The sequence below is a fragment of the Gordionus sp. m RMFG-2023 genome, chromosome 2 (assembly GCF_954871325.1).
Source record: "Gordionus sp. m RMFG-2023 chromosome 2, tfGorSpeb1-WG-v2, whole genome shotgun sequence".
Classification (NCBI taxonomy): Eukaryota; Metazoa; Nematomorpha; class Gordioida; order Chordodea; family Parachordodidae; genus Gordionus; species Gordionus sp. m RMFG-2023.
The window spans coordinates 35,801,112-35,815,936 of NC_088776.1; the positions used below are offsets into that span (position 1 = coordinate 35,801,112).

The window sequence follows — 14,825 nt, forward strand, 5'->3', positions numbered from 1 at the left end:
ATGTCTAAACATGTCTGGTTTTTAAATAAAAATCGCTGAACTGACAAGCCGCTTGCGCCGACTCTCCATGATCTCTATGTATCATATTTTATTATATTTTAAGAAGATATTAATTGTATTATTAACTAGGGACTATCAGGCATATTCGGATCAATAATATTTACCTTACAAATATGAAATATTTTAATATATTTATAAAATAAAATAAAAAAGTATTTATTCCTCATCTTTATTAAAATATCCATGCGGCCAAAATTTATTAGTCCCGAACATGTCCCCACATGATTATTTTTTTTAAAAATTGCAAACTTATTGGTTAGGTTAGATTATTGCAAATATCTATTTACTATATTTGTTACCAAGATTTACATTACCAGGGGTGGGGAGGGTGTTATTCTTTACGTAGCAAAAAAATATATTTTTTTAAAAAACAACTTTTTTAAAATTTATATAATTGAAACAAGAAATAATTAAATATATTATGATTTATAAGCTAAAATGATAGATTTCTAGGGCATCTTCATTAAATGCAGTGGGGGCAGTTAAAATCATTACATAAATTAAAATAAGTGAAATCACAAAATTAACCTTATTTAACTTTCACCAGAAGATATATATATAAATAATGATATATTTACTTCTTTCGGTATTTCCAAAATATCTAGATAATTATTTCGATTTTGTGAGGCATAATTATAGAGTAGTTTTGGGCTCATCATAGCTAATAACTCCTTGCTTATTATCTTCCAGATTGTTGCTGACGAGTGGTTTAGATTTTGTTGAATCTCAAATTTGTATTTAGAAAAGATAGATTTTAGAATTGGAAGTGGCACCGCTGGCTGTTCCCTGGCGATGCCATTATAATCTAGAAGATATATTGATAAATATTCATAAAGATAAGTCCTTTTCAAAAACGAATTCGAATCGAATGTGAAAGCTATTTGAATAGGTACAAATAATAAAATCTACCATTTGTATTCGATTCGACTTATTCGAATAATTGAAATGAATTTTCTTAATAAAATAAATTTTACTCATATATTGACATATTTTTTTATTACAAATTTGATTGCCAGGTTTGCATCCCTGGTTTTCACAGGCCGGGCCGTATAATTATTTTTTAAATATATCAGGGCAGAGTCGGCCCTAACAAAAAAATTTCGATACCCGACCGGGGCCAAATATTTTAAAACGCCATTATTGTCTATAAAAGTTAAAAATAAAAAATATATAAAAATTTCGTATCATAAAACAATGTATTATATTCATTCACTTATTATTTTTCCTATTTCCAATTTTTCGATCCTCAGAAATTATTTATATTTTAAAAAATATGGGGAAATATTTTATAATATACCATATTATTAGTGTTGTTAATGGGCTTGATTTGAGCCGATTTTAAAATAAAAAAGGCTAACTAATATTTTAGCCAAAATAAATTGACTGCGCCTCGAGATTTGTCTAATAAATGTCCAAACCTTTGTACCATGTATGAACAAATTTTCAGGCTTGCTAAGATTTTTTCGGAACATATTGAGTTAGCCGTTTTAAAAAATGGGCACAAATAGAATCGTTTAACAATATTATATATTTTTTTTTAATTTCTATAAATTTGAAAATTATAAGATTTTTAGCCTAGTGTTGTTAATCGAAAGAGTCTTGAGCCAAATTTTGGGTCGAAAAAATTGACCCAAATTGATTTGAGTTATGAACTCGAGTCGTGAACTCAAGTCTATTTACTTAAATCGACTAGAAACTTAAGTCGTCGACTAGAGAATGAGAATTTTCATAATTATAACTATTTCTCATTTTTATTATGAATTTCTTCAAAGTAATAAGAAAGATCGTTGTTTTTTGATCTTATAGCATCACACAGCATATTTTTATTTTTTATATTAATGTGGTGCAGATATGCCCCAGGCTAGATTTCCATATCTACTGTTATTTTTTTGACGGATTTTATTCATAATATAATATTTGGACTTTACGCTATATAATTTAAAAAATTGAGCATTTTTATCAGAACTAAAATCTTAGCCATTATGGATTAAATGGCCATACTGAAGCTAATGGGAGGGAGTCTGAATTTAGTTTTTGCATGAATAATTGTAATGTAAGAGGAATTTGGTGACGTAATGGAAATGGTTGTTTGATATATTTTCTTTAAGAAAGGTATAAATCGGGCCTTTCAAGCCCGGCTGGGCCCGAAATTTTTTTAAAAAAGTTTTGCTGACCCGGCCTGAATTTATTTAAATATAGAAATTTATTTTTATAATTACTCAAAATAAAAGATATTGCTATATAAGTATAATCAAATATTTTTATTTTAAATAAAAAATATAACGTAAAATTCAAATATTTAAAAAAATTTCCAAGACCAGGTACCAGCTAGATTTTTTTAAAAAAAATATTAAATCCGATCCAGCCCCCCATTTATTTTTTAAAAAATAAACCAAGGTACGGGCCGGACTGATCTCTAGTCTAAGTACAAAAAAAAAATTTTTTTCTTGATATTTTGATTAGATGCTTTAAAAATTTTAGTTATTCTTAATGTGTTAATTAAATATATTTTTTTTAAGAAATCACTAAAAAATTATAAATATATAATTGATTTATTAATCACATGTGGGAACTGGTTAATTTTTTTTATAATTAAAAACAATATTTGTAAATTTTTATAGGGTGTTTGTAAAAAATTTTGATATTTTTAAACTTTAATTAACACGAACGTCAAAGAAGTTAAGAATGAAAATAGTTTTTTTATGTTATGAACACATGTATATTTATATCATTTTTTGAGTTTGTAAAAAAACATTTCGATAAAAATTTATCTTTGTTTTGCTTATAACTAACCGTTAAACAAGATTAGCTAATATGCCTGCTTATTGAATGATAATAGAGCGGGTATGGTTGGGACACTTTCAAACCTTAATAATTTTAATATTAATAGACTTATCTGAATAATTAAAACATCTTCTGAATCCCAGAAGTATTGGCTATTTGAAATAATTAATATATATTTTATAAAGATTATATTTTTTTAGAAAATTTAATTTAAAAAAAAAAATTTTTTTGCCCCAACCATGACAGACTTTGTGTACGTTGGGACACACATATGTGATAGTTGGGACACTCGTGAAATAGAGGTCTAAATAAATTTAAAATCAATAATCCAGTAAGACTAGATATGACACATATGATTTTATTGATAGTGTAATTCATAATCAATAACTATATAAAAAAATTTTTAGCAAAATTTAGCAAATTTATTTTGAGAAAAAAAAAATTGTAAAAAAAAATTTCATTTAATCATAAACATAGTGAAAGATAGGTATTTAATTATTCATTATTCAAAATACTAAATTAATAATAAAATTATAAAATGAGCTAAAATGGCGTATCCCAACTTTATGATTTTTGAAACGATAAAGGCAAATATTTTATATTAATTTTGGTATGCCAAAACTTCTTCTGTAAAAATTAAAATACTAAATATTTTTCAAATTTTTTTTAGCTAATCATGTATGACGTAATTATCTATGTTAAGCTCAAATTTCCAGTCTTATAAATAATAGCTCAAATTATAATCAGAGTGTCCTAACGTTCCCCTGTACTAAATGTACCCATATAATTTAAAAAATAAAATAAAATCTTACCAAATTTAATTACGATGGAATATTTATTTATGATTTTTAAAAGAATTTTAGTTAATGAAAAAGATTGATTTATTAACACATCTGGTTAATATTTAAAATTAATTAAACATTATAATTAATAAAAAAATAATTTCTAGCATATTTATTAATATTAGAAAAAAATGATATTAAACACAACAACAGTAATTAATTAGAACACAACGCCCCCACGCCAGGGTTGGGCAAATTTTCAGAAAATTGTATTCAGATACAGATACAGATACTTTATAAAATTTTGTATTTAAGATACAAGATACTTTTGAAAAATTTCGATAAGATATAAGATAAAAGCTTTATTTTCTTATCTATAATATAAATTTATAAAAAAAATTTAAAATAAATTGTAGAAAATAACAAATTTATTATAAAAGATAATGCGATATTCCATTTAATAATTATATAATTAGTAAATAATAATAAATCAGCATCATAAATCAGCATTATTTTTTAATATTATTAATTTTTCGTTCAATCTTTGACGATTTGGTCTATTAACCATATTAGCAAAGCTAAATAATCTTTCAACGGGGGCTGAGGAGAGTAATATTGTGTTATATTTAATAAATATTTCATATTTATAACTATTTAACATATTTATACTCCGCCTGTCATCTTTCATATAATTTAGGACCTCTATTTCAATATCATTTATTGAATTATTAGAATTGGATGTGGTACTTTTAAGGCAAAAGTAATCATCATCTTCATCAATTGAAGATTTTGTTGAAGTATTAATTTCAATATTATTTTTAAAAACAATTAAAACTTCATGTAATAACAAATCCTGAAGGTATTTTTTTCTTTTTCACCATCAATCCAACGATTTTTAAAATAGGGATGAGAAATAGTTGCCAAAAATGCACTTTTAAAATTGTTATCAAAATCATATATATTTTTAAATCTTTTATTTAAATAATTTTCTATGGCAACAGCTAATGGTTTGCAAAATTGTAGATTGGTTTGAATTAAATTTGTAATTTTTTTTAACGACATTTAAAATTGGAGCTGATTCTCCATAATAGCAGTTGATTTCACTCTGTATTTATCAATCGCTATAGCCAATTGGGCCATTATATTGCAATATTCTTCTAAATATTGAATTCAATATCTCTTAATTTAGGAAATTCTAATTTTTGACATAATTTAGGAAGTTCGCTTTTAAATTTTAATAAACTATGAAGACTATCATACAAACTATTCCATCTAGAGCAACAAGGCGTAACTTATTGTTTTCCTAAAACTGCTTTGATAAGTTCTGCAGTTTTAGGCCTATTATTTGCATTCCATAGCTTAGTACATTTGCTATTGCAGGATGATGAATTTTAGAAATGTTAGTATAATAACTCTCTCGACATCTGTTGTGGCAATTAGACTTATCGTATGGCACAAACAACGAATGTGTTGAGGCAATGTTATTGAGGCTTCTTTAGACCCTTAAATAAACAAATAATAATTTTATTTGAATAAAAATTTTACTAAATTTACAATATATAATAAATTTTAAAGAAGTATTAAATAATACTTTCAATGATTTCGAATTCTATACATTCATCATCATTGTTGTCAAGGTCATTCTCTACAGCTTCCATAGATCCAAACTCCTTGATAGCTTTCTTAAAGTTAGAGCCATTATCTGTAACAGTTGCTATAACTTTTTCGTCAATACCAAAGTCACGATGAATTTCTTTATTATGATCATCTTGAAGTACTTCAAAAAATTTGCCATTAAGTATGCTTAGTTTAAATTTATTGTTATAATTTTCGGTTGAAGAATCATCTGAAGACGAAGATAAACATATTATTCTATTTTCTTCTTCCATAATTTTAAAATAGACATAAAACGATTCAAATATGGTAGTTCTAATTGTTAGCAAATTGCTATATGAAGACCAACGTCATATATCAAAAATTATCTTAAAATATCTAAATTTTGATTAAATTTTTCATTTAAATCTTAAACAATATCTTTTTAAATTTTAATACTATTTAAATTAACCAATATAAATTTTTTTTAAAGTATCTGTATCTTTTTGAATACAAAGTTGGTTAAGATACAAATACTTTTAAATAACATGTATCTTAGATACTGAATACAAGATAGAAAAGTATCTTGTATCTTGTATCCTAGATACAAATATCCGCGATACTGCCCAACCCTGCCCCACGCTTATAAATATATATCGTGATTAAAACAAATTATACTGTTGTTGCTTTTTCTGATTTATATATTACTATTCGTACATAATATAATTCACCATTCCTTCACTATTATATTACATAAAAAATCTTCGACTTATATTAAAATATAACGTCAAGTACAAAAGCCATAAAGGCCGATATACTTGGCTAAATTAAATAATACATAATTTTTCTAGATAGCTACTTGTAATTCAAGTTTACTTACATTCTTCTAATATTTTTTAAAATAGTTAAGATCTATCAATAAAAAAGGAATATACTTTTATAAGAATAATATAATAGGCTTTCGAGCTTTATCATTGGCCTTTTAAACGATAAAATTTAATAGATCAGTGCATATATAATTTCAGTGGAATAAATTTGACCTTGAAACATTTAGTAAGCTCATAAAAAAAATTTACAATGATTAAATAATGGCAAAATTAATAGAATGTCTGTCGCTGCACTAGATTTTGTTTTAGTGTACCGTAATTTGTTTTTATTAATTTTGTTATTAACTTTTACATTTTAATTTCGGCTATTAAACTTCTTGTTATCAACGGAGAACTAAAAAATGAATATCCATAATTTGTCAGGTCGAAATTTGACCTTGAAATATTTATTGTTGATAAACTCATTTTCCTTTAATTTTTTTGACATTGCGTTTGAAGAATACGGAGGATCGATTAAGCTACTAAATATTGGCTATAACTAAAAAAATGATTGCTCAAATTTTTAATTTTGGCAAGGTGCCAAAACCTTTCTATTTTGCTTATAACTCACGAACGGTTCATTCTGTTGATATGCGGTTTAAAGATTCTGGAGGATCAATTAACGCACCACAATTTGGTATAGTTTTTGGTAATTGATCCTCACTTTTTAAAAAAATTCTTACAACTTCACGCTTTAAAAACAGGTCATAACTCGGTTGCGGTTAGTGATATCGATATCCAGTTTGGATAATATTAACGCACAAATTAAAGCTTAAATAATTGCCAAGTTTCAGATCGTGATCTTTTATATTTTCGGTTTTGGCAAAGTGCCAACACTTTCTTATTTTGCTCATAACTCAGTAACGGTTCATTCCGCTGCTTTCCGGATAGAAGATCAATTAGGATCAATTAATGGGCTATACAATGATATAAGTTTCGGTAATTGATCCTCAAATCATTCTTACAGCTGCAAATCTTCGCACTTTCATTATTTTGCTTATAACTCAATAGCCTTTAATTTTTTTGACATTCCGTTTAAAGAATATGGAGGATCAATTAAGGTACTAAATATTGGCTATAACTAAAAAAAATGATTGCTCAAATTTTTAATTTTGGCAAGGTGCCAAAACCTTTCTATTTTGCTTTTAACTCACGAGCGGTTCATTCTGTTGATATGCGGTTTAAAGATTCTGGAGGATCAATTAACGCACCACACTTTGGCATATATTTTGGTAATTGATCCTTACTTTTTAAAAAAATTCTTACAACTTCACGCTATAAAAACAGGTCATAACTCAGTTGCGGTTAGTGATATCGATATCCGGTTTGAATATTATTAACGCACAAATTAAAGCCTAAATAATTGCCAAGTTTCAGATCGTGATCTTTTATATTTTCGGTTTTCGCAAAGTGCCAACACTTTCTTATTTTGCTCATAACTCAGTAACGGTTCATTCCGCTGTTTTCCGGATAGAAGATCAATTAATATCAATTAACGGGCTATACAATGATATAAGTTTCGGTAATTGATCCTCAAATCATTCTTCGCACTTTCATTATTTTGCTTATAACTCAATAACCTTTAATTCTGCTGATGTCTGGTTTGAAGATCAATTAAGACTCTAAATAATGGCATAGGTTTTGTTAATTGATCCTTACATCGTTCTTACAACTTCACGGACCTATAAAAAATTTATTTTTCTTTTATAAAAGAATAAGCAATTTTTTATTTGCTTTCCTAATGCTTATTTTTTAATCGTAAAATTAAACAATATCATAACATGATTTTCTATTTATTTATTAAAAAAATAAGCAATATTAGATTTGCTTCCCTCTTGTATATTTTTTTTAACTTAATAAAAAAATTACACCAAAAAAATATCGTATGAATCATGATTTATTATAGGAAAATAAGCAATATTAAATTTGCTTCCATCATTTTTTAACATAGTAAATTTTTTATCGTAGTAAAATATTATAAATCTTTTTAACGTTATAAAAAATATATTAATTATTTTGAGCAAGTAATTTTTTTTTTTTAGCATAGTGTAAAGATTATACTAAGTTTATCTAAGAATTTTGTAAAAAAAATTCCAAGGAAAGCAATGCTTCCCTTGCTTCTATGGACGCTTCGTCCCTGCTCTGACATCCTTTCAGCACTGCGTATTTTTTAACACAATTGAAATACATGTGAATCTGGTCTAAAATCCTTAAAACATCTCTAAGTTCTTTTATCAATTGGCATAATTTAACAATGATTAGATATAATCAATGACTACATCACATAATAAAAGCTACCCTTGAGATCTCAACTCTAATCAACGCCTGATCTCCTATAATCTTTCCATTCATTTCTAAGGCACTATCATAGCTTTGCCCAACTAAGAATTAGAGGAGTAGATTCATGGAACTAGGTTTGCATTTATTTTTTTCAATATCAAGTTTCCAATATATCTGTAATAAAGCTATTGCCTCTGATTCAAAACATCATATGTACCACATCAACTGTAATTGAAGAACACCTGTTAAATTCACTATCTTTTTAATTTTTTTTATAACCATATTTTTTATGGTACTAATGAGAATATTTATATTATTATAAGATAATAGATTAGAATATAATCTGGATTATAATCCCATTTGTTTTTTCTCCCTTCTTTTATTGAATATACAATTTGAGGAGAGTTTCAGAATCTGCAATAGTTTAATAATGTCTTTAAAAGCTACTATTTCAAAGCTTTTCTTTATATATTAAAATTTTGCTCACCATGTTATTTTCTATTATGCTCTTTTCATTTAACATCTCTTATATTAATATACATATTATTTTTTATTGATGAAATAATGTGCTTCTCCTTTATAGAGCTTCTAAACTTTTACAATCTAAGGGGGCTCAAAAAATTTTTTTTAAATTATAATCAAAATTACTTTTTAGCTTACTATTTTCAGAATGACCTTTTTTTGGTAACAGTTATAAAATGACCTTTTTTGTTAACATTTTCAATGACCTTTTTTATTTCAAAATTTTAAGGGGGCTTCTCAAATTTTAGGTGGCTTGAGCCTCAGTGTGCCCCTCCCCCACCTACTGACACTACTGCATAATTATAATGTAAGTTTGCATATAAGAGTTCAAACTAGCTTTTATAGTTCAAACCATCTGAGCCATTATTTTTATCTAAGACCAAACTAAACCATTATCAAGCAAGAGAATAAATTGATTTTTATTTAATAAAAAATTGATTTAATCATTTTAACCTTGATCTATATTTAAATTTAATTTTATTAAATATAAATTATTAAAAGATAATACTCTATCAACATAGTTTTAATATTCTTACAATCAGGCATTTACTTATATTATAAAAAATTAGTACATTCTCATTTATCATTAAAAAAACATATATTTAAATTTTCTAAAATATAAAAAAGTGTATAAAAATTTGTATACAATAACAATTAAATCATTCTACCTATGTATATTGCTCTGTTATATTGATTTTTTAATGACTGCCATTGAACAAAAAATAAATCAGATATTATATATAAAATTTTGCCAGATAATGAGAGTGAGTGTGTTCTACAGACACTTTCAATATAGACAACAGTAGGCAATTTAAATAATCCTAAAATCTGATATACCAAGGCAGCTAAACATATTGGAATACATGTTCCAGGGCCATTTGTTAAAATCATATCAGGCCTTTCATTATATAATAATAGAAAAGATTTATATAATGCTAGAGTAGTAGGTTTAAATATAGTGAGCCATGGTTGCTGAACTTCTCTACAACGTGGAATTTTTACAACACTATATTTTTTATCATTTAACTTGGTCAATTCATTTTCAGATTCTAATGCCTTATGTTGATCATCATTGCTATTATCAATTTTAATCTTATCAGTTTTTTTAAAAATGTTGTTACAATGTAATTTAATTTTTGCTAAACTATGATAGTCTGTTTCTGCGATTACAAAAACTAAGGGAGAATATTTGTCAGGTGTTAAATATTTAATTAATCTAAGCATTTCCATGGTATGACCTCCAGAACCTAAAATAATTAAAGTCTTTACTGGAATTAAGACTTTTGAGGATGTACCATCAGAATTTGTTTGAATTACATAAAATTTGCGTTTTTTCCGTAAAATTGTTTTAACCATAATAACCCTTAACAAGAAAACCAAAAATCCGCAAATTATATACTTTGACACCATAATTATTTTTTCAAAGACCGCACAAAGTTTTGTAAAAGTGATATAAAATTACGGTCGTTTCTAAAAATGAAATAATTGACATTCAGAAAATAAACGTGACTAGAATCTGTTATTTGACATTGGAAGTTTTCAACTATTTTAATAGTCAATTTTTTATTGAAGAAGAAATCCTATGGGCCATATTATAATCAACGAAGATTGTGTATTAAATTTTTATGATAGTTATGTCCAATTATGATTTAGATTAGTATAATAAAAAGATTTACAAATTATTACAAATTTTAATATATTGGCAATAAAAATAGTAGACACAATATTATGCTGACTTTGTGGTAGATCTTAGCAGTATACAATAAAAATTTGAAAATTATATACAAAATATTTTTTTAGTTATTAGAAAACTTCATATACATAGATTCAAGGAAAAAAAAGATCTATTAAGAACAATCATCTATTTTGAAAATACAAAAGTAATATCAAAATAGAACCATAATTATGATAACTCAATTTGAAACGGATGGAAATCCCAAGAAAAATAAATATATTGTTACAGATAATGAAATAAAAAACTTATACAACAATAATTTTATAAAATATTAATTTTCTTGATAATATTGCTAAAATCAATTGTCCCAGTTTACTGAATTATATTGGATTAAAATTATATTAAGGTTTTTGATCTATATTGTTATTAATTGATATTATATAATATTTATTGAATTTATATATTATATATACGAAATAAAATTGATTTTACCAAATTGAATAGATTCAGTGTCATAAAATTAGTACATCTCCTTATCAGTGGCGTCACTAGAGGAGGACGCGCAGGGACTAGATGCCCCTAAAAAATTTGAATATCCCCCTAAAGCAAAAAATTTATTTTTAATGGCTCCTTAATATCCCTTGAACTAAAAAGAAATTTTTTTGATTGCCCCGTGAGCGATTTCTTTTATAATTTTATTAAGTAATATATAGATTTAATTTATTATTTAAAAATTAATAAGACTATCTAAATTTTTATTAAATAAATACTATTTTAATTATTAGATTATATTAATATTTAATAAATTATATTTTCATTATGTCAGCTTTTCAATCAAATTCTTTATTAAAAATAGAATATCAATATCACTAACTAAATATATATTTAGTATTAACAGTTGAAGCTTAATTGACTTTTATTATTTAAATAATTATATAACCCTATAAATAAATATAATCATTATTAATTGAAAATTAAACCGAGTTCAAAATCATTAGTCTATATTATTCATTTTTAAATTTAATTACCATGCCTCTAATATTTTCAAGATGCAAATAAGTATAAGTAGACCTGTGCACCGATGTCTCAATCAACGGCGGCAGTTTTTTTAACGGCGTTCGGCGGCGCGCCGATTTTGCCGCCGTCTACTAAATTTAGGCGGCGTCGGCGCCTTATTTATTTAAAAAAATTTTTAATGAATTTAATTTAAAAATCAATTAATTTTTTAATGAATTTAATTTATAAATTAATGTATTACATTTTTTATAATTTATTTGGGCGATCTTTTCTAACAAATTGTTAACATAGTTTAATTGATCTTAAATTATTTCCTGTCTCACTCCAATTTAAATTTATGTATTTTCTCATTCTCAGAAATAGACTAAGGAATTGCATTTTTACTCATATCAGAGTCACATCAACAACACATATAAGAAATATTCTATTATTGTTCCTATTTTATTTAGAATAGGAATTTTGTTTACACTGCGAACACTTTCTAGCATAATTAATATGCTAAGCCAGTGGGTAGGGCAATTTAATTTTTGCATTAATTAGATTGGTTGGTGTAATGCCATTTCTATTATCCCATTTATCAGGCATATCAAAATGGTCATCAAGGTATAGATCAGAATCATCAATATCCAAGATATTACCTGTCTCATAAATTGACTGCAGACATTTACGATGTTCAGTCTCAATTTCGCATTCCAAATAGCTACTCGATATCTAAGGGCTGAAATAATTTCTCTAATTTTTTTAATGAGAATATCAATTTTAGTAACTTTCTTTATGCCATCAATTGTAACCAAATTATGAAGTCCTAAGCATAACTGATGCTCATAATTACCTAATCTGACGCTTCTTTTGAAATTGGCCCCAGCATCAGTTACCATTTGTATTATTTTGGCTTTTAAATGGAACTCCTCTTCAATACTATCAATCTCAGATAATATTGTTTCCACAGTATGCTTTTGAGTCACTTTCTAGTTGCTAGGGTAAAATATTTTAAATCAAAATTTTCATCTAAATGATGAAGACTAAATGTGAAATTTCGATGCTTAAAATGATCGGTCCATAAATCAAAAGTGATAAAATAAAAATTTAGGTCTAGAATCAATAAGATTTAAAACATGGGCCTTTATAGATAAATAAACATCGTCTAGTGCACCCTGACTAATGGTTGTCCTATTTGGCAATTCTGACGACGAGGAATCAATTATCTTATATTTCTATTTTTTAGGCAATTTATTTTTTATACTAATTTTATATAAATTTTAAACCTTAAGAAAATCTGTCATTCCTTTATTTATAGAATCAAATGACATTAAATCTAAGCAGCATATCAAAACATAATTTCGCCCTATTAGATTTCATATTAATTTTAAACATTAAAAAGATATTTAAAAAACATCAAAATAATTAGAGCTGGGATGAAACAAATTATAAATTAGATTTCGTTTTAACTTTCAAAATAAAGCAAAGCTTTACATAATTAATTTAATAAATTATATATTAAGTTTATTACTAAGAAAGATATTTAAAAACAAAAAATTAAGCTAAAGTAAAGTAAAGTTTTAAATAATTAATTTAATAAATTATATATTAAGTAATACTTTAAAAAGATATTTAAAAAACATCAAAATAATTAGAGCTGGAATGAAACAAATTATAAATTTGATTTAGTTTTAACTTTCAAAATAAAGTTTTACATAATTAATTTAATAAATTATATATTAAGTTTATACATTAAAAAGACATTTAAAAAACATAATAATTAGAGTGGAATGAAACAAATTATGAATTCGATTTAGTAGTAACTTTCAAAATAAAGTTTTCATAATTAATTAAAGTTTAAATATTAAAAAAGATCTCAAAATAGAGCTGGCAATAAATAAATTAAAAATTTAGTTATTTTGAACTTTCAAAATAAAGCTTAATAAAATTAATTTAACAAACCAGTTAAAAATTTTAAATGAAAAATAATAAACAATATTACAAACCTAAGAGCCATTTTTTATCTTTTATATTGTTGCTGTATTTTTAGTTGGCATTAAAAACATTTTTAGACTTTGAATGGATTTATAATTATTCATTTTTTCTGATAGTTTGTGATAATTAATTAAGTGCCAAGATAGATTACTTGTACTTATATTTTTCTAAAACATTTTATTTCATAACTAAAATATATATAAATATAAGTCTAAAATAAAAATAAATTACTGTGAAAATGAATTATGTTTATTCGAATCTTCCTCATCTTTTTTCGCCAATTTTAAGCAAGGTTCACAATAAATATAATCAGGCATTATTGTGCTTTTCTTATTTTCATTCTTCAAAATAAGATTTCCAAAGTACCTCCAGACATAACTTGATTTATGAGATTAGTAGAGAGATTTGTTATTTCATAATTGTATATAGGGTGGTTTAAAACGTGCAAATCCATAAAAATAGTTAATATGAATTGTTTGTGGAAATAAAATATGATGTGTAGTCTATTATATATAGTAGTGATCTGCATCAGGCCTAATTTTTCAAGCCCGGCTACCCAAATTTTCTTTAGAAAAGTTTTGCAGGCCCGGCCCGAACCCGAAATTTTTTTTAAAAAAATTTACCGACCCAGCCCAGCCCGAATTTATTTAAATATAGAAATTAATCTTTATAATTACTCAAAATAAAAGACATGTTATATGTCGTTAGTTTCAATTCAATAAATAAAATCAAATATTTTTATTTTACATAAAAAATTCAATATAAATAAATTTATATATATTTAAAAAAATTTTCAAGGTTTAATCCGACCCGGCCCAAGTTTTTTTTAAATATTAGGCCCGGCCCGAACCCGATTATTTTAAATAGAATTAGGCCCGAGCCCGAAGTCCGTTCGGGCCGGGCCTAACTTTGCAGATCTCTAACATATAGCAATAGAATACAATTCATATTTTAATTTTATTAATGTTAGTATTCAAATTAGAATAATAATAATGTAATATATAAATATAATTAATATGCTTTCTAAAAATTATACAAGCCGCGCCGCTGCCATAATAAAAATTGGCGGTGAGCCGGCTTGCGCCGATGATCTCAATAGGCGGCTTTTCCGGCGTGAATAAAAATACCGGCGGTGCACAGGTCTAAGTATAAATAATTTCTTTAGAAAAAGTAAGTAGACATATAGTTTATAATCCTCTAATCTTAATTGCTTTTCATAGCCCTTTAGTCCTTATTTTTCAATTACTAAATGTTTCATTTCTAATATGCATC

General features: G+C 25.6%; 2 protein-coding genes across 2 annotated transcripts in view; one reads left to right on the plus strand and one right to left on the minus strand.

The window, feature by feature from the left end:
• Window positions 1-14,825, plus strand: part of LOC135924294 (uncharacterized) — a 64,908-nt gene that overhangs the window by 18,084 nt on the left and 31,999 nt on the right. The window lies entirely within an intron of this gene.
• Window positions 9,433-10,309, minus strand: LOC135924720 (UDP-N-acetylglucosamine transferase subunit ALG14 homolog). Its single transcript, XM_065459827.1, has one exon. It carries the CDS (start codon window positions 10,295-10,297, stop codon window positions 9,542-9,544), a length of 756 nt encoding a protein of 251 aa, XP_065315899.1. The 5' UTR covers window positions 10,298-10,309; the 3' UTR covers window positions 9,433-9,541.

What these genes read in the sequence shown, in the direction of transcription:
- LOC135924720 (XM_065459827.1), bottom strand. Translation starts at nt 10,297, where the DNA reads ATGGTGTCAAAGTATATAATTTGCGGATTTTTGGTTTTCTTGTTAAGG.